The following is a 26,502-nucleotide window of genomic DNA, read 5'->3' as shown; positions in this document are numbered from 1 at the left end:
TGCCTGGAAATAGAAGTGGAGTTTGTCCGAAAGATACCTGAAAACCTCCGGGAACTGTAAAAGACTCTCATTCAATCTCCAAAACCTATTTACGGAAGATGAGGTTTCCGAAAGTGAATAGTATAAAGTAACGTGAACAGACCACATTATATTTCCTCTTTCAATATTCTGTACTGCATGCAATTGTCTATGAGAGATCAAAAAATAATCTATTCTTGTGTATATCTTATGTTGAGATGAATAAAACGCATAGTCCCTTTCCCAAATGCTGAAGACGCCATGCGTCCACAAGTTGAAGTGTATGTAGTGCTTGAGCTATACGTTTACCAGTTGGGGGGAAATAGAGGAGGATCCGGTCGAAGTGTCAACTGTGGGTATTAAAGGCACATTTAAGTCCCCACCTCGGATCAGTTGTCCTTCAGAAAAATCCGACAAAATGTCCAACGTCCGAACGAGAAAAGCATCTGGTTGATAATTGGGTACGTGTAGCCCTTAACAAAGGCAAATCGTCCTCCATGATCAAGATGGGCATCCTGAAAAGTCCATGGAAGCCTATTCCAAATAAGAATGGAGACCCCCCTTGATCTATAATCTATATTGGTCGAATGATACACTAAAGGGTAATATCTATTTTTAAGAATAGTGGTTTTGTCCTCACCAAAATGCGTCTCTTGTATAAACGCCACATCTACCTGTGATCGTCTCAGGTCGTTCAAAAGCATATGTCTTTTTTACGGTATATTAAGACCCCCTTAAATTTAACAAAATTATCTTTATATTTGCCATTGGTCACGAGACAAAGAAAGAAAAGAAGAGAAAAAAAAAGGGTAGGAGAGAAAGGCCTCCCTTAACTACAAGAACTAACTAACTGTTATTTATACGCTCACCAGTAAAAAACAGAATATGTGAGCTAATTCCTTAATGGGGTCCTGGCCAGACAGAGCCTCGGATTAAAGCCTCTTAGGCTTTTTCTACGTTTCCCTGGACATTTTGTACACTGTTGTTTTGGAAAATTTAAAGGCCAAATTTATGGGGTCTAATTGAGCAGTAAAGCAATCACCCAGTGTGCACTACAACCGTCAACTAAAACATTTTGATTTTCCATGCAATTTAAATATTCAAAGTTGCTAAAACAATAAACCATTTATGTAAATGGGTAAACCTTGTGATGTGATCCTTCTGAGAGAGTAGGTGTTGCACATCACAAGATAAGCTAAGAAAAGGTTCCCTTGTTTTTGTAGTGCTAAAACATTACTTGTTTCAGTTAAATATCTCTTTAAAAAGAGAGAATTAATTCATCTATTTAAAACCACATGATATCAGGCTCCGGGCAAATTGGGCAAGGCCAATGAATGTGTTTTTTTGTTAGCTGTCGATATGTATTAAAAGTTATCTCACAAAACCTCCATTGTTTTAAAATATTTTACTCTTAACACATTGTCCTAAAATAGAAATAGGTGAAACATTCATAAGCCAAAGGCTGCCATGTCCCTTAACCACTTGCCGACCAGCCTCCGTAGTTTTAGGCAGGTCGGCTCTGTTACGCGAAACTTCGTACATGTATATCACTTTGTGTAGCAGTTAGTGTGGGCGCGCGCACGCGCCGAATGGCTGGAGGGGGAGCCAATCAGCGGGTCTGGGGGCCGCAATGTCCGCCGGGCACCTTGATTGCTCCCTATGGAGACAGAACGGCGGTCTGACGATGTAAACACAGCAGGCCGCTGTTCTTAGAGTGATAAACACAGGGATCCTGCGTTCCTCCTATTTAGGAACACAGGTCTCTGTGTTCATCCAGTGAGCCCATCCCCCACGCAGATAGAAAGCACCCCTAGGCACAAATTTAAGCCTTTGATCACCCCTGGTGTTAACCTCTTCCTTACCAGTTTCAGTACAGTAACAGTGCATAATTTTAGCACTGATTACTGTAGTAATGTCACTGGTCCCCCCAAAAGTGTCAAAAATGTCAGGTTTCCGATCTGTCCACCGCAATGTCGCAGTCCCGCAAAAATTGCTGATTGCCGCCATTACTAGTAAAAAAAAAAATAGATAAAAATGACATCAATCTTTCCCCTAGTTTGTAGACGCGATAACTTTTGTGCAAAACAATCAATATACACTTATTGGGATTATTTTTTACCAAAAATACGTAGCAGAATACATATTGCCCTTAAAAAATGTTATTGGTAATGCTTTATAGCAGACAGTAAAAAATATTGTATTTTTTTTTTCAGAATTGTAGCTATTTGTTATAGCGCAAAAAATAAAAATCGCAGAGGTGATCAAATACCACCAAAGCTCTATTTGTGGGTAAAAAAGGACATCCATTTTATTTGGGTACTGCGTCGCACGACTGCGCAATTGTCAGTTAAAGTAACGCAGTGCCTTATCACAAAAAATGACCTGGGCATTAAGAGGGTAAAACTTTCCGATGCTTAAGTGGTTAACTGAATTACAAAGAAAATGTCTCCCATGGGACTTTAATGTAGCCAAACTGCAACAGTGTATGTAAAAGAAAAAGCTTTTATTGTACTACAAAATGTATAAAAACAATCAATAAAAGCAAGTTGTCATATACACTCTGGTACATTAACAACCAGTGTACCCCTAAGTTCTGGGCATGCAGTGAATCAATACATATAAAAGCACCCTTAAAGCATCTTTTGCCACAGTTACCCAATGAGTTTCGATTAATATATAATGTTCATCAGGGTTAGTAGAAGTACTGTACCTGCATAAGAGCTCTTTCACACGGCCGCTCCGTGTGAGAGCTCCGCTGCGGTCCTTTTTTTTTTTTTTTCCACGGAGCGGATGACATTTCTGTCATCCGCTCCGTATGCCCGCATATCATCCCATCCGTTTGCGGATGTAAGTCTATGGGGGTTTGCGGATGTCAGCGAATGACACCGCTGACATCCGATTTTCCTTCCTTTCCGTTTTTTGAACGGAACAAAAATAGGGTTTTGTTCAGTTCCAAAAAATGGAACAGAACTGACAGGAAGAAAATCGGATGTCAGCGGATGGTATTCCGCTGACATCCGCAATGCCATAAACTTACATTATGTCCGCAAATCATCCGCAAAAAAATAGGATGATTTCCGGACATACGGAGCGCCCGTGTGAAAGGGCCCTAAAAGAAAAATTTGAAAAACATACAAGAATGTACGGTATTTAATAATTATAGATAGTTACATAAATGTATACAACTCACACAGATCGCCAGAGTTAGGAATAAGTTGTTCAAGCTTCACCTTAAGGCTCGGTTCACATTGATGCGATTCTGATGCGTTCTGAAGTTCAAAGAATCGCATGTAATTTGAAAATACATTGTTTTTTTTTAATGAAAGCCGCTCACGTAGTTGCGATGTGATTTGAATCTGGTTAAAAAAAAGTGTCCTGTGTGAGTTTAATGCGGTGCAAATTTAATGTCCATCATTGAAGAGTCCCCTCCGAAATGGCATTAAATTTGCACCTGTCAAAAAAAATCGCATTGTGCGAATTTAGTGCGGGTGCGGTGCAAATTCAATGTCCATCTATAAACAGTCCCCTAAGAAATTGTTATAAATTTGCACCTGTCAAAACAAATTGCACTCTGAAATCACATCAGTTCGCACCGCTTTAATGTTAACTAAGCCTAAAGGACCTAAAGACCCAAAAGAGCCTGACATCAAAGCCCACTGCCAGCCAAGACAAGGCAACACACACAACAAGGTCTATATGAAAAAAGGGGGCAATGTTATAGTATGTAGTGGTTGCCAAACCTAAAAAAATGACCCTTAAAATGACGAAATAAAATAGATATTGAAAATATTGCCCTGACCCTGGATATGAAAATCTTAGATTACAGGATACAGGAAGGAGATCACTATGAACTTCACAGTTAGAAGAGATAGAAGATACAAGATAGAATAAAGGTGTGACTAAACATTAAAATTAAAATTGGAAACCCTAGTCTTCGTAATGTCGCAAAAGTAATGAGGACACTAGAAAGTGTTCAAAAAAGGGCAAACGCATCCCAAATCATATGCAAGAGTAGCCGCAACATTCCCGATCCTGGCAAGGAGGCAAATGGTAGTAACATGGCGCCTCCTAACCTATTTATAATGATTCGGTTAATTAGTCGGTTAGCACTTCTGCCTGGCAGCATTAGGGTTGTTGGTTCAAATCCCAACCTAGAGTTTGCATGTTCTTCCTGCGTGGGTTTCCTCTGGGTACTCCAGTTTCCTCCCACACTCCAAATACATGCTGGTAGGTTAATTGGATCCTGTCTAAATTAGCCTTAGTATGTGTATGTATGAATGTGGGTTAGGAACCTTAGATTGTCGCTCCTTGAGGGCAGGGACTGATGTGAATGTACATCATACATGTAAAACGCTGCGTAAATTGTTGCTTTATATATAGAACTACCTGTAATAAATAATTACATATATAAATTAAATCATCCGCATCTATGCTTCAGGCTACATCCAACCAGTGATTTAACATTGCATGCAACTAGCAATTTCAGAGGATCAGCAATGACAGCCCACAGTTGACAAGTTTGATACCCACACTAAGCCAAATGCACACGTTCCTGTAGAGAGGGCTGTGCATCTAAGTGGGTGCTTGTAACGGAACAGGGCACCCCTGACTGGGTACCTCCGTTGACAGATGCTCCTAGTGCTTCCCGAGGGCTCCAAGCACTCCACCAGACACCGTAAGCACTTCAGACTCCACGAACCGCAGCAGCTTGGTTAGGGTCTTGGCATCTCCTACCCACCCTGGACCTCCGACAAGGCTCCAGGTTCCTATGGGTGAACCTCTCTTTCCCCAGAGAGTGCAGCAGGAACAAGCTCTTACACAAGCTCTTACAAGAGCTTAGTGATTCTCTAAGGGAGTATGGAAGACCATAGCAATCCCTGCAGCAGATTCCCCCAATAAGAGACCGGACTCTAGATTGAGGTGAAGGAACTCTCTCCAACTTTATTGAACAAGACTTATATACAGAATTTGGAACATCCCGCCCCCAACAACCGCTTTCCTATTGGTCATTTGTAAAGTACCTGCAGTTCCCATTCTGGTCCTCCTTAGCCATGCAAATGAGGAATTGAAAATGAGTCAGCAGTGATTGGTCAGATAGCTTGACCAGAAGGACTGCCATGTGCAACGAGACAGAAGCTCCCAGGGGGCAATCAATGTACACAATAGCCAGACACAGAACAATGGGAGGTCATTAGCACTTACAATGAGACAGGGCAATCCACATTCCCAATACACAAACAAAAGGAAAACCTTGCTGACATTGAAAGATATGTAATATACAGAGCATTTAGGAATTACAGATTTCATGGCAAATGGGAATAAATCTTAATATTTCTATATGGAGATTTTGCTGGCAAATATGAAGCAATCCAAACCATTACTTATCTGTCTTTAAATTCCAGTGATGGTGAATACTGTCACAGTGCTGTAGCGACCAACAGCTGGAACTGTGTTGGGTCAAAGCAAAAAATGTCACCAGCACACCACGATCTCCAGAGTGGGTACAAAGCTTTAATCAGCGATCATAGTTACAGCAGATAGTAACGTTTCAGAGCTACGCAGGACCCCTTCATCAGGCATGTGACAAAGTGTGATACAGAATGAAAGCTATTTAAAGAACCATCCACCAATCAGTGAGCAAGAAAACTACCTTAGCCACACTCCCTGATGTCAAATGAAGGAATATTCCTTTCATTTAAGTAGATCTTTAAAATAATAACATAAAAAACAACTTCTTTGGCATAGGATATCAAAATAGCAATCAGGAAAGAGGAAGATTTATATCATTCTAGATATGTCAAGTGGCAACATACTGGTTAAAAATGGATTTGTGCTGTGCAAAAGGAAGAATTTAAATAGGTCATGTGTGGAAAAGCCACTCTCTGCATTTTTAGTTTGCCCAAGTTTCTAGGCGACAGTGGTGGGTTGTCAGTGGCCTTCAATGCTGTGTCCCGCTGTGCGCATGCGTTCTGTGATTTACTGTGTCAGTACACCGGTCGCCGGTATCATGCCAACGCATGATGTCAGCTAAAGCATTCAGGGAGTGTATGGGTCTAAAGCGCCCGTGCTGTGGGTTCTTGTTGACACGGCCTTTGGTGTCATAGCAATGTCTTGCACCAGCTGGAGTGTTGGGCGGGCTTATGGGAAGAAACAAGTGCAAGCAATAAAAAGGTGTATATGGTGAAATCGCTGGCTGGCTGCAGGCAAAATAGATGTAGTAACCAATGTAGAAAAAAACGAAGCCCTGGATGAGAAGAGACAGAGGGGGTTGAACAAAAAAAAAAAAGAGAAAAACAAAAAAGAAAAGATCAACATGACTTTCTTTACTTTAACTTCAACTTTTTCTTTGATATTTCCCCCGTCCTTTGAATTGCATGGCGGCTGCTTTACCAGTTGTTAGCCCTGACACTTTTTGGTTTTCCCCAATTTTTTTTTATAAATCCTATGTGTTCCCTGATTGCTTTTTTGATATCTTATGATGGAGAAGTTGTTTTTTGTTATGTTATTATTTTAAAGTCTATTTAAATGGCGGGAATTTGATGTCAGGGGGCGTGGCTTAGGTAGATTTCTTGCTCACTGATTGTTGGATGGTTCTTTAAATATATTTTGTTCTGTATCACACTTTCTCACATGCCTGATGAAGGGGTTCTGTGTGGCCCTGAAATGTTGCTGTAAGGCCCTTTTCACATATAGGTCCGTTTGTCTGTTTTTCATCCATCCGTTGACGGATGAAAAAGGACATCAATGCATCTCTATATAAAAACGGATGACAACGGATGAATGCCCTATTTTTCATCCGCCAAAAAAACGGATCGGACGAAAAACGGATGTAAACGGACAAACGGTCCGTTTTTTATCCGTTTTTGCATTGGTAGTGGATGTAAAAAAAACAGATGAAAAATTGATGAAAAACGGATGAAAAACTGATACATTTTGACGTGACTGAACTGATAAACTGAATGGACTGTATGTGTGAAAGGGGCCTAACTATGCGATTGCTGATAAAAGCTTTGGACCCACTCTGGAGATGCTTCATGTGCTGGTGACATTGTTTGCTTCAAATTGGTTAGTAAGTCGGCTACAGGCACTACAAGTCAAGACTGAGTGTGTATGAACTCACAGGGTTATATCCATCTATAGCAGTTGCCTTTATTTATTGATTAGCACACATTAAATTTTCACCAATTTTAGCATGGTTAGGTTACAGAAAGTAACCAGTGCGGTGATGATGATAATAAAACCCAGCTCTTGAGGATGTTTCAATATGGTTGAATGCAATACTTGGTCTATACTTTCTACCTCTGGTCTATATTTTCATATAGGATCTATTCTAGGTAAGGGAAGTGGTTCTTCTGGGCAGTGAGGAAGGGGGGAGGAAAAGGAAAAAGTACAGGTGCAATAAGTCTTCGTCAAAATTGTTGAGTAGAAAATGTGTAATCCAGGGTTGCCAGATAATTAGGTATTTGTCCGTTTTTTTTTCAGTTCTCTCATGGATCATTATCTGGGTAATTCGAGATCTAGTTTCAACAGCAGTGCATATTTTGCTTGTAATGGTATCCTGGAACCTAATAATTTGGGGAGCATGTGGAGGGCTGCAACCAAATATTTTTGGACCACCAGACAGGTCCATAAAATATGGAAGAGGTCCCTGTATGAACCCAGCTTTTGAAGCACAAGGAGGAATAACCAGACACATCAGCGTTAGAACTTTATAATTAGTCCACACACTATTTTTTTTTTTTTTTTTTTTTTTAATATGCTACAGACATCTAAATCTTTTTTTATCTCAAGTGCCTTCTGGCAGCAGTTGTAGGTGCCAGGGAACAACTCTACTATCAGTATTAACTTTATTTAGTAGTATTAAGCGTACACCCAAAATGAGGGTTGTCATCTTTATTAATGTTTACTCAAATGCATTGCAACTGATAATTTCCTTACCATTACCGGTAATTAGTGAATTACGTAATATTCCATAAGGGATGTGTGATGACAATTTGAGAGGGAAAAACTTCTGTTTTCTACCTTATTTTTTTTTTGTTTAATACATTTTTATTGCCAAAGCCTACAAAAGCTACAAAAGAACAGGATCAAAGTAGCAATATGAACATATTGTACACATGCCAATAAACCCATATACAGTGGGTACGGAAAGTATTCAGACCCCCTTAAATTTTTCACTCTTTGTTATATTGCAGCCATTTGCTAAAATCATTTAAGTTCATTCTTCTTCCTCATGAATGTACACATAGCACACCATACTGACAGAAAAACACAGAATTGTTGACATTGTTGCAGATTTATTAAAAAAGAAAAACTGAAATATCACATGGTCCTAAGTATTCAGACCCTTTGCTCAGTATTTAGTAGAAGCCCCCTTTTGATCTAATAAAGCCAGGAGTCTTTTTGGGAAAGATGCAACAAGTCTTTCACACCTGGATTTGGGGATCATCTGCCATTCCTCCTTGCAGATCCTTTCCAGTTCTGTCAGGTTGGATGGTAAACGTTGGTGGACAGCCATTTTTAGGTCTCTCCAGAGATGCTCAATTGGGTTTAAGTCAGGGCTCTGGCTGGGCCATTCAAGAACAGTCACGGAGTTGTTGTGAAGCCACTCCTTCGTTATTTTAGCTGTGTGCTTAGGGTCATTGTCTTGTTGGAAGGTAAACCTTCGGCCCAGTCTGAGGTCCAGAGCACTCTGGAGAAGGTTTTTGTCCAGGATATCCCTGTACTTGGCCGCATTCATCTTTCCCTCGATTGCAACCAGTCGTCCTGTCCCTGCAGCTGAAAAACACCCCCACAGCATGATGCTGCCACCACCATGCTTCACTGTTGGGACTGTATTGGACAGGTGATGAGCAGTGCCTGGTTTTCTCCACACATACCGCTTAGAATTAAGGCCAAAAAGTTCTATTTTGGTCTCATCAGACCAGAGAATCTCTCACCATCTTGGAGTCCTTCAGGTGTTTTTTAGCAAACTCCATGCGGGCTTTCATGTGTCTTACACTGAGGAGAGGCTTCCGTCGGGCCACTCTGCCATAAAGCCCCGACTGGTGGAGGGCTGCAGTGATGGTTGACTTTCTACAACTTTCTCCCATCTCCTGACTGCATCTCTGGAGCTCAGCCACAGTGATCTTTGGGTTCTTCTTTACCTCTCTCACCAAGGCTCTTCTCCCCCGATAGCTCAGTTTGGCCGGACGGCCAGCTCTAGGAAGGGTTCTGGTCGTCCCAAACATCTTCCATTTGAGGATTATGGAGGCCACTGTGCTCTTAGGAACCTTAAGTGCAGCAGAAATCTTTTTGTAACCTTGGCCAGATCTGTGCCTTGCCACAATTCTGTCTCTGAGCTCTTCAGGCAGTTCCTTTGACCTCCTGATTCTCATTTGCTCTGACATGCATTGTGATCTGGAAGGTCTTATATAGACAGGTGTGTGGCTTTCCTAATCAAGTCCAATCAGTATAATCAAACACAGCTGGACTCAAATGAAGGTGTAGAACCATCTCAAGGATGATCAGAAGAAATGGAAAGCACCTGAGTTAAATATATGAGTGTCACAGCAAAGGGTCTGAATACTTAGGACCATGTGATATTTCAGTTTTTCTTTTTTAATAAATCTGCAACAATGTCAACAATTCTGTGTTTTTCTGTCAGTATGGTGTGCTATGTGTACATTCATGAGGAAGAAGAATGAACTTAAATGATTTTAGCAAATGGCTGCAATATAACAAAGAGTGAAAAATTTAAGGGGGTCTGAATACTTTCCGTACCCACTGTATGTTCCAAAACAGACGCCAAGAAGCCCAATAAATGGACAAAATACATCGAAATGAAATGGAACGGAAGAGGGGGCATAAGGGAAAGGGGTATAAGAAAATAAAAAAGGGAAGAGGAGAGAGATGGAGAAGGTTGATGCACTGTGGCTATTGCCATACACAGTATGTGGTGTGTATATGTATATAAATATAAATATTGTGACGGTGTGTTGATGGACAACGTTTAGTGTGTGTATGTATGTGTATATGTATGTATGTATGTATGTATATATATATATATATATATATATATATATATATATATACAGTGGGTACGGAAAGTATTCAGACCCCCCTAAATTTTTCACTCTTTGTTATATTGCAGCCATTTGCTAAAATCATTTAGGTTCATTCTTCTTCCTCATGAATGTACACATAGCACCCCATACTGACAGAAAAACACAGAATTGTTGACATCGTTGCAGATTTATTAAAAAAGAAAAACTGAAATATCACATGGTCCTAAGTATTCAGACCCTGTGCTGTGACACTCATATATTTAACTCAGGTGCTTTCCATTTCTTCTGATCATCCTTGAGATGGGTTCTACACCTTCATTTGAGTCAAGCTGTGTTTGATTATACTGATTGGACTTGATTAGGAAAGCCACACACCTGTCTATATAAGACCTTCCAGATCACAATGCATGTCAGAGCAAATGAGAATCATGAGGTCAAAGGAACTGCCTGAAGAGCTCAGAGACAGATTTGTGGCAAGGCACAGATCTGGCCAAGGTTACAAAAAGATTTCTGCTGCACTTAAGGTTCCTAAGAGCACAGTGGCCTCCATAATCCTCAAATGGAAGACGTTTGGGACGACCAGAACCCTTCCTAGAGCTGGCCGTCCGGCCAAACTGAGCTATCGGGGGAGAAGAGCCTTGGTGAGAGAGGTAGAGAAGAACCCAAAGATCACTGTGGCTGAGCTCCAGAGATGCAGTCAGGAGATGGGAGAAAGTTGTAGAAAGTCAACCATCACTGCAGCCCTCCACCAGTCGGGGCTTTATGGCAGAGTGGCCCGACGGAAGCCTCTCCTCAGTGTAAGACACATGAAAGCCCGCATGGAGTTTGCTAAAAAAACACCTGAAGGACTCCAAGATGGTGAGAAATAAGATTCTCTGGTCTGAGGAGACCAAAATAGAACTTTTTGGCCTTAATTCTAAGCGGTATGTGTGGAGAAAACCAGGCACTGCTCATCACCTGTCCAATACAGTCCCAACAGTGAAGCATGGTGGTGGCAGCATCATGCTGTGGGGGTGTTTTTCAGCTGCAGGGACAGGACGACTGGTTGCAATCGAGGGAAAGATGAATGCGGCCAAGTACAGGGATATCCTGGACAAAAACCTTCTCCAGAGTGCTCTGGACCTCAGACTGGGCCGAAGGTTTACCTTTCAACAAGACAATGACCCTAAGCACACAGCTAAAATAACGAAGGAGTGGCTTCACAACAACTCCGTGACTGTTCTTGAATGGCCCAGCCAGAGCCCTGACTTAAACCCAATTGAGCATCTCTGGAGAGACCTAAAAATGGCTTTCCACCAACGTTTACCATCCAACCTGACAGAACTGGAGAGGATCTGCAAGGAGGAATGGCAGAGGATCCCCAAATCCAGGTGTGAAAGACTTGTTGCATCTTTCCCAAAAAGACTCCTGGCTGTATTAGATCAAAAGGGGGCTTCTACTAAATACTGAGCAAAGGGTCTGAATACTTAGGACCATGTGATATTTCAGTTTTTCTTTTTTAATAAATCTGCAACAATGTCAACAATTCTGTGTTTTTCTGTCAGTATGGGGTGCTATGTGTACATTCATGAGGAAGAAGAATGAACCTAAATGATTTTAGCAAATGGCTGCAATATAACAAAGAGTGAAAAATTTAGGGGGGTCTGAATACTTTCCGTACCCACTGTATATATACACAGTGCCTTGCGAAAGTATTCGCCCCCCTTGAACTTTGTGACCTTTTGCCACATTTCAGGCTTCAAACATAAAGATATAAAACTGTAATTTTTTTGTGAAGAATCAACAAGTGGGACACAATCATGAAGTGGAACGAAATTTATTGGATATTTTAACAAATAAAAAACTGAAAAATTGGGCTTGCAAAATTATTCAGCCCCCTTAACGTAATACTTTGTAGCGCCACGTTTTGCTGCGATTACAGCTGTAAGTCGCTTGGGGTATGTCTCTATCAGTTTTGCACATCGAAAGACTGACATTTTTGCCCATTCCTCCTTGCAAAACAGCTCGAGCTCAGTGAGGTTGGATGGAGAGCGTTTGTGAACAACAGTTCTTTCCACAGATTCTCGATTGGATTCAGGTCTGGACTTTGACTTGGCCATTCTAACACCTTGTCACGGCACTGCCGCGTACTCACCTGCGTCTGGGCGCCTGCGGCGTTCTCGCAACAGAATCTCGGTGCTTGCCGGTCACAGAGACACCCCCTCCGGGTCTGCAGTGGCTCCTTCTCCTCCCCTCACCTCTGAGGACTGCAGCAGCACACTGTCATGGCAAGATGGCGGCCGCCATGCGGTTACAGTGTTTTACACAGAGGGAGAGAGGAGAGTTGAAGATCTGGTAAGATCAGGTTCTATGAAGCAAACCAAGATGGCGCTGGGTCTCTGACCTCCATTTATAGCCCCTGGCAGCCCCACCTACTGGTGGGAGGTGGCGGTTCATGTGATCCTGACTCCCTATATAAACCAAGCACACCTTCCAGTCAGTGCTTGGTTATTTTCCTTGCTCCTGTGTGTCTGCTAATTGCATTGTCTGTGTTCCTGGTTCCTGATCCTTTCTCCCTCAGGTGGATACTCCTTAATTGCCTGCCAGACCTCACTCCAGAGTTGTCGACCTTACCTCCTCCTCTTCATTAAAGGCCTCCGTGCCACCACAGACCCTACGGGGCCCTGTTCCCACTTCCAGGGACTCCTGAGGGTCATGATTGTAAGGGAGTGCTGTTCCACTGCAACTGGGTTCCCTCTCCACTGCAAGACCCCAGGTGGGTTGAGACACACCTGGATATGTTTATTTGTGAACCATTCCATTGTAGAGTTTGCTTTATGATTTGGATCATTGTCTTGTTGGTAGACAAATCTCCGTCCCAGTCTCAGGTCTTTTGCAGACTCCATCAGGTTTTCTTCCAGCCTGGTCCTGTATTTGGCTCCATCCATCTTCCCATCAATTTTAACCATCTTCCCTGTCCCTGCTGAAGAAAAGCAGGCCCAAACCATGATGCTGCCACCACCATATTTGACAGTGGGGATAGTGTGTTCAGGGTGATGAGCTGTGTTGCTTTTACGCCAAACATAACGTTTTGCATTGTTGCCAAAAAGTTTGATTTTGGTTTCATCTGACCAGAGCACCTTCTTCCACATATTTGGTGTGTCTCCCAGGTGGCTTGTGGCAAACTTTAAACAACACTTTTTATGGATATCTTTAAGAAATGGCTTTCTTCTTGCCACTCTTCCATAAAGGCCCCAGCTGTAGATCTCTGCAGTTCATCCAGAGTGATCATGGGCCTCTTGGCTGCATCTCTGATCAGCCTTCTCCTTGTATGAGCTGAAAGTTTAGAGGGACGGCCAGGTCTTTGTAGATTTGCAGTGGTCTGATACTCCTTCCATTTCAATATTATCGCTTGCACAGTGCTCCTTGGGATGTTTAAAGCTTGGGAAATCTTTTTGTATCCAAATCCGGCTTCAAACTTCTCCACAACAGTATCTCGGACCTGCCTGGGTTGTTCCTTGTTCTTCATGATGCTCTCTGCGCTTTAAACAGACCTCTGAGACTATCACAGTGCAGGTGCATTTATACAGAGACTTGATTACACACAGGTGGATTCTATTTATCATCATTAGTCATTTAGGTCAACATTGGATCATTCAGAGATCCTCACTGAACTTCTGGAGAGAGTTTGCTGCACTGAAAGTAAAGGGGCTGAATAATTTTGCACGCCCAATTTTTCAGTTTTTTATTTAACAAAGTTTGAAATATCCAATAAATGTCGTTCCACTTCATGATTGTGTCCCACTTGTTGTTCATTCTTCACAAAAAATTGCAGTTTTATATCTTTATGTTTAAAGCCTGAAATGTGGCAAAAGGTCGCAAAGTTCAAGGGGGCCGAATACTTTCGCAAGGCACTGTGTATATAATATATAATATAATATATATATATACTTGATACTTTAATCAAAGTATAGCATCAAGCCAATTAAACTTCTGGGATATTGGTCTGGTCAGTTCAGAAGCAGAGGGGGGTAGCAGAGGGGGTTGTGTTTAATAAGTAAGTGTTAATTATCAACAGGTTCACTAGATGGGCAACAATGAGACAACCTCCAAAACAGGAATGGTTTTACAGGTGGAGGCCACTGACATTTTATTTGCCTACTCATCTTTTCCCCCAGTCGTCTTTCAGGACAGCCCTTGAAAGATGGAGCTCATCCCACTGGACAGGAAACACATTGCCACTAGCTCTTTAAAAGGCGGTCCCTCAGGCACCTGGTCAGTTTTTTGTTTCCTCACTCTGGAGGAGACATGTTGCTTGGAGGAACCATTTAAAGAGCGGGCTGGATGAACTCCATCGCTCAAGGGCTACCAGTGTCAGCTAGGAGTTTCCCTCACCTTTTTTCATGGAGCAACCTCTGGCCTCAGGTTCCCTCCGCAGGTGTTTGAGTTTCCCCTCCCACCCTCTCTCCAGTGCCCGGCGAAGGAGAGGGCAGTGATGGGCGAGCATTGGCAGCATCAGCAGTGGGGAAGGCCCTAGGCATCCTTGCTGTAGGACGCCGCAAACCGGAAGAAGCCGGGCATAATTTCCGGCGGATGTGAGGTCATCACTGCGTGCCAGAGGCCGTGGTTCTGGCAGCAAGGGGAGGGCCAAGCCAGTGTCTTAAAGGTGGGACAGCATGGGCTTAAAGCGCCAGGGACCGGGAGCAGAGGGACATACGGAATACCGGTACAGGATTCCCCCACAGCCAGCGTCTTGAGAGATTACATCTTTCGGTAATACTTATACTTAGGTTACCTTGGACATCTTATACTCGGCGTATAAGACGATCCCCCATTTTTGGGGGATTTTTTTGAGGTTCAAAAGTAGTCTTATACGCCAGAAAATACAGTAATTTAATTTAAACAGGTTGGAAAGGTGAGGTGTCAAATAGAAGACTAGGTATTTCAGAGTCTTGGATTGCCAATGAAATAGAAATTGGCTCTGAGTTAGGGATGCATATGTTTAAAATCTCCAATTTAGACGTATTTATTTTATAATTAGAGAGGGCCTGGTAAGTATGTAGAGCAGACACCTAAATTTAGTGTTTTTTACCTTTCGAAAACCAGTGCCCATATGAGTGAACAATAGATTAAGGATTGCTAAAAATGGTCACAAGTCACGGATTGGGTGAAAAATACTGTATCTGTGGATAGCAACACATTTTTATTCTTTAGAGGCAACTAACAGTTTCAGGAGAAGATCAGTAAAGACTGCCCACAGTTGAAAAGTTTGGTACCCAAAGATGTGGTCAAATTGGTTAGTAAATCGGCTACAGGCAAAAAGTCCAGATTGAGTGTGTATTAGCTGACAGGGTTATATCCATCTCTAACATTTGCCAGTCTGTATTAGCACAGATTAAATGTTCAGCTATTTTGTACTTATGTGTTTATGTTAAAGGCACCAAATAATCCTTGAACGTAGCCAGTAGCCACAGTTACCCAAGTAAAATGTACAGTGAATAGTAATCCCAGCTCTTGAGAATGTTACAATATGGTTGAGTGCATTACTCTACAGAGTGCATTACTCTTGCCTTCACATCTTACATAGGATCTAGTACAGGTAAGGGAAAGTGAGGCAGTGAGGAAGGGGCGAGAAAAAGGACAGAGTTCAGGTGCAGTAAGCTTGTGTCTAACCCCAATGGGGTAGGGAATGTTTATTCCAGGGTTGCTTTTTGTATGTTCTTTCAGTTTTCTCATGGATCATTATCCAGGTAATGCGAGATCAAGTTCCAACAGTAGAAAGGGGGGCTGTTTTCCAGGTTATTGTTGTTTCGCTTCTGTAAGAACATGTAGCCTCCGTTTAATTTGGGTTTTGTAGAGGTTGGTTGGATCTTAGGTTGAGCAGTGAATATTTTGCTTGTAATGGTATTGTGGAAAAATGGAAAATTTTCGAACCACTGAACAGGTCCATCAAAAATGGAAGAAGTCCCTGTCTGAGCACAGCTTTGAAGCACAAAGAGGAATAACTAGGCAAATGTCAAGATATTCTAGCCAGTACAAAGTGTTAGAACCTAATAATTAGTGTCAAGAGCCTGCACACTCCATTTTTTTATTTTTATATTGCATGCCACAGACATCTAAACCTTATCTCAAGTGCCTTATGGCAGCAGTTGTAGGTGTCAGGGAATAACTCTACTATCAGTATTAATTTGTACTTAACACCCAGAAAGAGGGTTGTTATCTTTTATGAATATTAACTCTAAAAATACATTGCAAGCAATAATTTCCTTACCATTAATTAGTTACATAATATTCCAGAAGGGATTAGGGAAAAAAACTTCTGATTTCTTCCTTTTAGAAAACCAGTGCCCATATGAATGAACAATGGGTAAAGGATTGCAAAAAATTGTCACCATAAGACAGCGCAGCTCGGGTGAACATTACCGAATCTGTGCTTAGCAGCACATTTTTATTCTTTAGCTGGCCATACATTGGTGGGTTTTTTTTTTTCTTTTTTTTTTGTGAAAAATCTCATCAGTACATTTGACAGTACCTTAAGAGATCTGAACCTTCAAAAGTTCTTTAAAATGTAAGCTTTCGAGTTTGAAGTTAATGGAGTTTACCAAACAAAAAACACATTTCACTTAGAATATCTTTTGTGCAAGAAAAATCATCCATTCTGCTCATTTGATTTTATTTATCACTACGGTCAAAAACAGTAGTTGACTTGACCCTATTAACTATTAGAACATCAAACTAACTTTCCAAAAACTAAATTTTTTAATGAACTTCAACTGGTATATGGCTAGTTTAGGGAAAACAATTGGTCAGCAGGTATATGTCTGTGCCTATATACAGAAGATGCAAGGGGCTTCTTTTCATGTGTACTTCTTTGCCATTCTGTTTTCAAACATCAGTGGAAATTACATTTCTCTTATGTCCTCCGACAGTCGCCGCCGCCTCTAAGTCATCACTGTTGGGTATTGACTTCCGCTCCACAGGAGTAGCTAGGCGTAAAGACTTAGTCAAAAGAACAAAGGCATTTGCATATACACACCCATGGGGGCTGTCCCATCTGGTCAATACCCCCCTGCAGTGACCACTCCCAACTCAGTTTCATTCTGCCTAGCGTCAGGAGTAGTTAGGCTTCCCTGTGCTGGGGCTACAGTCTCAGCCTATCTAATCTTTTATTGGATTTTCTTTGAAAATGTCAGTTTTTTCTTACTTTACTAACATTGTCATAAAATACTAACACAATAAGATCTGCAAAACCATAAAATGTTTTGCGTAAAAAAAAATGATCCTAGAAAAAGGGTGCTGCTTAGATGCCAAAGGTTGTGTGTCTACAAGCTCGAGTGATGGAAATCCAGCCTTGTCCCTGCCCTCTATCGATTGCATAGACATTAACACTTGGGGTTAACCAAGCATCCATGTGTATGCTTCAGGCTACATCCACAGACATTTGGAATCATGCCTAAACTCTGTCTCTTCTCTGATGCCTGCAAGCCTCCTAATATTCCAAGCATGGACAGATTATTGTACCCGTTTGGAGCCAGTCAGGCAGAAATAACCTCCTAAGCCTTGTTCACACAGGTGTTCAGAAGGGTTTTTCAGAACATCATTGTGTTGCCTTTTCGGTGCCTCTCCCCAACTTTGATAGGGCTCCATGCTCATCAGTGTTCAGTGAAGTTTCCTTAGAGCTCTCCAAATATTGCTTACGATGGGGGAGATTTACTAAAGCTGGTGCACACAAAATATGGTGCAGCTGTGTATAGTACCCAATCTGCTTCTAACTTCATCTTGTTCAATTAAGCTTTGACAATAACGATTACTATGCACAGCTGCACCAGATTCCGTGTGCACCAGTAAATCTCCAACGTCTTACCATATCATTTGCAGGCTCATTGATTTTTCCTAAACACTTTAGTGCTTCCAGTGTCTTTGTGAATAAAGTCCTAAGAAACCAGGGAAAAGGCACTTAAACTCTCAAAATGGTTTATAACTGGTCCTGACTGTTCATATTCCAAATGAGTGTTTGGTCAGTTTTGTATATAGGAAATAGCACGTATAGCTTTTCAGGCTAATATAATTTTATATTTCCATGTCCGATGGAAATTTTCTGCTCTGGTTGCTTGATGAGAGTGGCTTCACACTGCCCTGCTGCACTTTGGCTAAAGCGCAGTTAACTCACGGATCAGGTTAGCTGTGTTTTTTTTATAGACTTCTATTGTGCCCTGTGGTTTTGGCGTGCTTTCAGAAACCTTTCTCAAAGTGCACCATAATAGAAGTCTGTGGGAAAATGCGAGTTAGCTGCTCTTTGCCCAAAATGCAGTGGGGCACTGTGAAGCAAAAATTCCCAAAATTACAGTTTCCTTTGGTTGTTATCACTAGAAAATCAGACTCTTTTATTTGTAAGTCATACAAACAATCAACATTTTGTTTGATGTACCAATATGGATTTAAAGACTATATTTTTTTATTATAAGAAACAAAAATAGTTTTTATCAGTTTAGGAAAGAAAAGGAGGCGGCAGCATTGAAAGTTGTAAACTGCAAGTGCTGGGGTAAGAATATTCACAAATCATTTCCTGGAAAATGTAATTGTGCTCAATGTGTTAAGCTAAAAATGCTAATGGACGAAACAAAATGGCTCTGACATGTAGAATTTGACCAACATTTAGATATCATTTCAATTTGCTTTTGTATCTGTGATATGTACTTCGAAGATGTGGAATAAATGTTTGAGGCTGACTTCACACACACGTGACTTTTTCACTGCAGGTTTTCATGTGTGTAGGCACATTTTCTTTGGGCGTTTTTTCAAATGATGTGTCTAGGGAGGTGTGAGAGAAGCCTGATGTTTCCAAATGTAGATAGGACAACAGGTCATGGCCATCTGCTAGGAACTGGTTTCAGTAACCATGCATTTGTATACCATTGCTTCCCTTGACTTCTTTGCGTCTCTTGGACTCATAACAGTGGATGAAGAAGTGTACTTGACCTACTTCCCATCATGCTGTGGAACACATAACTGTGAACCGGATGTATTGAAAACCATACCATAGCAAGTAACATGCATTTTTGTTTTCATGTGATGCATGCGTCCTAACACGTGTGAACAGGGCCTAAATGTTGGTGTTTAACGAAGAAAAGATTGTTATCCACAGGTGTAAAAAAAAAAAAGTGCTGCTTGTGCCTTTCTGGATTCTTTCAGCAAAATGTTTCTTGATGGTTGTTTATCTTACACCCTCCAGACTGGAAACAGAACTAATTTTCTTAACATGAGCAAAGGGGTGGGGATAGCTGTTAATTACAATCGGTCAAGTTCAAATAGAAGAAGAAACCTGTTTCTTGGGAGCAACTGCTACTCCTTGCCTTCAATCTGTACTTCCTGAGCAGCTAAGTGGTCTTTGCAGCACAAATGACAGGTGCTGTTCACCAATACTGATGAACAGAGGTGTCATTCAGGCTCATTAGCGGTGAGCGCAGGCACAGACGATAACAATGTATCCATGTGCATGCCAGTGTCTGCAATGGGCTCCCTGCACTATGTCTGTATGGCAGCTCCTTTCAACAACAGATAAGTGGAGCCTGTCGCTTGTATCATTTAGCTGCCTGGTAAGTGTAGAAAGGGAGGACTGCATTTTCCAGATTCAGATCATTGTTAATTTAAATGAGCTCTTTTCTAGCTCCAGTGCGGAAAGTTTTTTTGGGCACAGTTCATATGAAGGATGAGATCACATAGGTGGTACAGTAGACAATAATAAATTACAAAAGAAAGCTGTGCTTGGATTAAAGACTCTAAATAACTAAAAATGAATGAAATCATTTGCATAAAGCAAGCTGCTAACACATATGTAGGATAAAACATCAATAGCATAAAAAGAAAGAAGATGTAGCACTATGCTAATCCCAATAGTCCATAAACAGCACTTCAGGCAGATGAAAACCACCACCAGACACCGACCACACTGCCTCTTACTCTACCCTCCAGCCGGTCTGATACAGCAGGAAGTATCCAAAAATTGACTCAGCCAATATCCTCTGTTTTATGCTGATAATGTCTCCATGTATCTCACATATCCAAAGACCTAAAACCAAAGGGCCCAAAAAGGAAAGAATGCTCATAGAGTAGTATGTTCCAGAAATTCAGACTTTAATTAAAAAGGTAATATTATACACTCACATTTGGCAGAGTATTTGAATGCTGAAAAGAAGCATAAGCGCTGTATAAGTTTCAAACCATAAAGATGGCCGCTGCGTCCCAAAGCGTGATGGCGTCACACGTCCAAGTCCAAGCCAACGTTTTTCAGCAGCGATGATGTCGTCAGGGGCGTGGCTAATGTGCGACCTCACGCTCCTTAAATAGGAACGGAATGAGCGGCTCAATTAGATGGACTTTTCTACTTCCGATGGTAATATTAATCACCCATACCGGAAGGAAAACACACACGCGAACTATGCATTCCAATAACAGAAAGCACAGAACTTTTGCCACGAGAGAAAACAAATTGAAAATGGCAGTCCCCGTGACAAAGCTTAATTTGGGTTATACTTAAAGATCAATCAGATCAATTAACCTGTACCAATTGCTATAAATAAATTAATTTATATATACACATCCTGACGCAGTGCCATCTTGTGGTCAGAAACCATAAATACATGCACCACATAATTCCTAATGCAATACAGCGTGCCATGCAAGACACAATAATATCAAAAAACATTAAAATTAAATGCACACACATTAAAAAGTTATAAAAACACATGTTTATATAAAACACACAAAAAATGGAAGATATTTTTATCTATTGGCAATAAAAGCATTAATGTCCCACTCCACATTCATGCCATGTGGGACGTAGTTCTTCACTCTATATATCTATCGAGCCTCTAATTTAGAGATCTCTCTAACAACATTGCAACCACGCCAATTCCCTATGAAATGATCTATTCCAATAAATACCTTTTTAATTAAAGTCTGAATTTTATGGAACATACTACTCTATGAGCATTCTTTCCTTTTGGGGCCCTTTGGTTTTAGGTCTTGACATTATCAGCATAAAAGGGATTGGAGTGTTTTTTTTCTTACAACAGAGGATATTGGCTGAGTCAATTTTGGGATACTTCATGCTGTATCAGATCGGCTGGAGGGTAAGAGGCAGTGTGGTCGGTGTCTGGTGGTGGTTTTCATCTGCACTTCTGCCTGATCGATCAATACATACTTCTTCACATCTATATTCAAGTGCTGTTTATGGACTATTTGGATTAGCATTAGCGTTACACCTTCTTTCTGTTTTTTCTTGGCATGGTAGATGGGACCACACTACCATGACTGAAAGCAAGCAATGTCCCAAAGTGTAAATATACCCTAACTTCTGAAATTACCATGTATTTTAATAACAAAAAAATCGCATCCAGGCAAAAAGTAGGGTTAATGTTACTGCAAACCTAACAGATCATATATTTACATATGTTACTTTTTTTCAGCTTTGCTACTTTAAGAATTTACCCCCATGGCTTAGTACTGTTCGATGTCCAGAGTCGTGATGAGCCGAAGGAGAATGAATCTGTTCAGCAAGTATGTATATAATGTCCTCAAATATTAGATGTACTCCACGTGTTTGTGATCTGATCACTTCTCCCACAAATGATCATTTGTGCCAGGTTTAGATTCATCCAGGGGAATACGATACAGTAATCATCAGCTTAGTGCGATATACTGTAGAAGTTACATACTGTGGTTTCAATAAAACAAAAAAACACAAGCATGAAACGTTTTCATGTGACTTTGACTCTGTGTTAGCCTTTCTTAACCTTTTTAACATGGAGGAACCCTGGAAAAAACTTTCCGGACTCCAGGAACTCTAGTTAATAGTTATTCTATGTACAGCTTAATATATATATATATATATATATATATATATATATATATATATATATATATATATATATATATATATATATATATATATATATATATATATATATACACAGTCCAGACCAAAAGTTTGGACACAATTTTCATGACTATGAAAATTGTGGATTCACACTGAAGGCATCAAAACTATGAATTAACACATGTGGAATTATATACATAACAAAAAAGTGTGAAACAACTGAAAATATGTCATATTCTAGGTTCTTCAAAGTAGCCACCTTTTGCTTTGATTACTGCTTTGCACACTCTTGGCATTCTCTTGATGAGCTTCAAGAGGTAGTCACCTGAAATGGTTTTCCAACAGTCTTGAAGGAGTTCCCAGAGATGCTTAGCACTTGTTGACCCTTTTGCCTTCACTCTGCGGTCCAGCTCACCCCAAACCATCTCGATTGGGTTCAGGTCCGGTGACTGTGGAGGCCAGGTCATCTGGCGCAGCACCCCATCACTCTCCTTCTTGGTCAAATAGCCCTTACACAGCCTGGAGGTGTGTTTGGGGTCATTGTCCTGTTGAAAAATAAATGATGGTCCAACTAAACGCAAACCGGATGGAATAGCATGCCGCTGCAAGATGCTGTGGTAGCCATGCTGGTTCAGTATGCCTTCAATTTTGAATAAATCCCCAACAGTGTCACCAGCGAAGCACCCCCACACCATCACACCTCCTCCTCCATGCTTCACGGTGGGAACCAGGCATGTAGAGTCCATCCGTTCAATTTTTCTACGTCGCACAAAGACACGGTGGTTGGAACCAAAGATCTCAAATTTGGACTCATCAGACCAAAGCACAGATTTCCACTGGTCTAATGTCCATTTCTTGTGTTCTTTAGCCCAAACAAGTCTCTTCTGCTCATTGCCTTTCTTTAGCAGTGGTTTCCTAGCAGATATTCTACCATGAATGCCTGATTCACACAGTCTCCTCTTAAGTTGTTCTAGAGATGTGTCTGCTTCTAGAACTCCGTGCGCCATTGACCTGGTCTCTAATCTGAGCTGCTGTTAACCTGTGATTTCTGAGGCTAGTGACTCGGATGAACTTATCCTCCGCAGCAGAGGTGACTCTTGGTCTTCCTTTCCTGGGGCGGTCCGCATGTGAGCCAGTTTCTTTGTAGCGCTTGATGGTTTTTGTGACGGCACTTGGGGACACTTTCAAAGTTTTCCCAATTTTTCGGACTCACTGACCTTAATTTCCTTAAGTTTTCCTGTACTTGGCTGCTTTTTTCTTGCCACAATACAAATTCTAACAGTCTATTCAGTAGGACTATCAGCTGTGTATCCACCTGACTTCTGCACAACACAACTGATGGTCCCAACCCCATTTATAAGGCAAGAAATCACACTTATTAAACCTGACAGGGCACACCTGTGAAGTGAAAGCCATTTCAGGTGACTACCTCTTGAAGTGTGACTCTACAATAGTCATGAAAATAAAGAAAACTCTTTGAATGAGAAGGTGTGTCCAAACTTTTGGTCTGTACTATATATAATATATATATACAAATGCTCTTTGCTCATAGAATCCCTAGCAACCTCTGGAGGAACCCTCGATTTATTATTATTATTATACAGGATTTATATAGCGCCAACAGTTTGCGCAACGCTTTACAATTTGAGGTAAGACAATACAGTTACAATACAGTTCAATACAGGAGGAACTAGAGGGCCCTGCTCGTTAGAGCTTACAATCTAGAAGGGAGGGTAAAGTGAAACAAAAGGCAATAACCGTGGGGGATGGGTTGATGGAGAAAATGGAGGTACATTTATTAGGGGCTGGTAGGATAGGCTTCTTTGAAAAGGAGGGTTTTCAGAGATCGCCTAAAAGCTAATAGAGTGGGAGATAATCGCACAGATAAGGGTAAGGAGTTCCATAGGATTGGAGAGACTCTGGAAAAGTCCTGGAGGCGGGCATGGGAGGAGGTGACGAGGGGGCTAGAGAGCAGGAGGTTGTGAGAGGAACGAAGAGAGCGATTAGGTTGGTATTTTGAGGCGAGGCTGGTGATGTAGCTGGGAGCTAAGCTGTGGATTGCTTTGTAAGTATTTTGAATTGAATTCGTTGGGTGAGCGGAAGCCAGTGGAGGGCTTGACAGAGAGGAGCAGCGGACACTGAACGATTGGTAAGGTGGATGAGTCTGGCGGCAGCATTCATGATGGATTGGAGGGGGGATAGCCTGTTTAGAGGTATGCCAACGAGAAGGGAATTGCAGTAGTCGAGGCGTGAGATGACCAGGGAGTGAACCAAGAGCTTTGTTGTGCCTTTGGTTAGAAAGGGGCGTATTTTGGAGATGTTGCGGAGGCTGAGGCGGCAAGATTTGGACAGCTATTGGATGTGGGGTTTGAAGGAGAGTTCAGAGTCCAGGACAACACCTAAGACCTTGGCATGCGGGGATAGTAATGCCATCGATATTGACAGAGAAATCAGGGGAAGGGGCACGTGGTGGAGGGAAAATTATAAGCTCGGTTTTGGATGGATTGAGTTTGAGGAAGCGGTGAGACATCCAGACCGATATATCTGATAGTAAATTAGTGATACGTGAGGAGACTGAGGGAGAGAGCTGAGGGGTGGATAGGTAGATTTGGGTATCATCAGCGTAGAGATGGTATTGGAAGCCGTGGGAGGCTATCAACTGACCCAGAGAGGAGATGTAGATTGAAAATAGGAGGGGTCCAAGAACAGAGCCTTGGGGAACCCCAACAGAGAAGGGAAGAGGAGAGGAGGAAGTAGAATTGTACGCAATGCTAAAGGTGCAGTTGGATAAGTAGGAAGAGAACCAGTGAAGAGTAGAGTCACAGAGACCAAAGGCATGGAGTTTTTTGAGGAGGAGGGGATGGTCAACCGTATCAAAGGCAGCAGAAAGGTCCAGAAGCAGGAGTACAGAATAGTGTCCATTGGTTTTGGCCATTAGTTGATCATTTGTCAGTTTTAGGAGAGCAGTTTCAGTGGAGTGTTGAGGCCGAAATCCAGACTGAAGGGGATCAAGGAGGCTATTCTCGGCAAGGTGGTTGCACAGTCGGTTGTAGACTAGATGTTCGAGGAGTTTGGATGAGAAGGGGAGCAAGGAAATAGGACGTAGGTTGTTCAGATCGGTTGGGTCCAGTGAGGGCTTTTTAAGTATGGGGCTGACTAGTGCATGTTTTAGAGAGTTGGGGAAGATGCCAGAAGAGAGGGAGAGATTAAAGATGTGGGTTAGAGAGCATAGAATAGGGCCAGAAAGTGAACATAGCATTTGCGAAGGAACAGGATCAAGAGGGCAGGTGGTTAAGTGGATGTTAGCAAGTAGTTTAGCAACCTCATCTGTAGTGGCGGGGTTGAATGAGGGAAGTAATGATCGCACCTGTGGGCATGAAGCATAAGGCATGGAAGGTATCTGAACAGCAACGATGAGAAGACTGCTGTTGGTTCTTACTCTTCATGCACTTTTAATACATGTTTAGTTTCCCATTTGTCCATACAACATTTTCATGGTGCAACCTGGATAGTCTGTCTCCATGTACAGTATCTCTGCAAAGGCCCCCAACCCCGTTCCCCCTTCCCTCACCAGACTACCTATTACTCTTCTTGCCTGTATTCCCTCACCCCTCTTTCTTTCTTCACAGCTGGGACACTAACTGGTGCTTTTGAGTAAAAGGGAGCACATGACCTGTCCCCCCCTTGACAGTGCTGTAACCTAGCAGCCAATCTCTAGCCCCAATCGCCATCATAAGAATGAGGGAGTGTTGTCACTGCTCCTCCAACTTTAATGACACCACTGATTTCAGCATTAGTTGTGCCAGAGGAAGGAACAGCAAGGGAGTGCAAGGCAGGCCATACACAGTGAAAAGAGATTTGCACAATTCCCCCATTAACACAGACAGTGCTGTCCGCTTCTGGTGTTGGGGCAGGCAGGCAAAGCCATCCCCCCCAGGAGAAAACAGTGATTATTGCTTGCGGCTATAGGAACCGCTAGCAATATTTCTAAGAGAATCCGGCAGGCTGGTTGTAACCAAGTTGATTGATAATTAGCTTGGTACATTCAGCCTTCCCATTAACGGTTTCAATCCTGCTGAACCGGCCGAGATTCAAACCATGTATGTTCGGCCTAAGGGGGTTAAAGTAGAAATGATGACTAGGGATGGACTCGGGCATGTTTGGATCCTAGTCCCAACTAGGGATGATCGAACTTTTGAAAAGTTTAGTTCGGCCAGAAGATCCAAACTTCCCGAAAGTTCGGCCCGGATTTCAGAACCCCATTGAAATCAATGGGACCCGAACTTTGGTAATCAAAAAACACAATTTTTAAGCCCTAAAACCCAATAAATGCCCCTAAAAAGTGCCTAGGGTTCTGGGTCATGCCCCATTAACTATTAATCACACAAAAAAAAAGTTCTTAAAAATTGTCATTTTTGATAAAAAAGACAATTATTGAAAAAAAAAAAAAGAGATTTTTTTTATTTAGACTTTGGATTTAGTATCTGGTGGGTCTAAAAGGTGTACCTGTGAAGTTTCAGCTCTGTAGCATGTCCAGAACCATAAAAAAAAAAGATTGTTTGTATTAGTGCAATTATAGAT

At 41.7% G+C, this 26,502-nt stretch overlaps 1 protein-coding gene across 1 annotated transcript in view; it reads left to right on the top strand.

The window, feature by feature from the left end:
* SMS (spermine synthase) overlaps positions 1–26,502 on the top strand; it is a 324,565-nt gene that overhangs the window by 109,366 nt on the left and 188,697 nt on the right. The window contains exon 3 of the mRNA XM_082245818.1: positions 21,512–21,602. Coding sequence (XP_082101944.1) covers positions 21,512–21,602 — 91 coding nt within the window. The remainder of the gene's footprint in view (positions 1–21,511; positions 21,603–26,502) is intronic.

This window comes from Pelophylax lessonae, assembly GCF_965119305.1.
Source record: "Pelophylax lessonae genome assembly, chromosome: 2".
NCBI lineage: Eukaryota > Metazoa > Chordata > Amphibia > Anura > Ranidae > Pelophylax > Pelophylax lessonae.
This window is presented reverse-complemented; position numbering and strand designations above follow the sequence as displayed.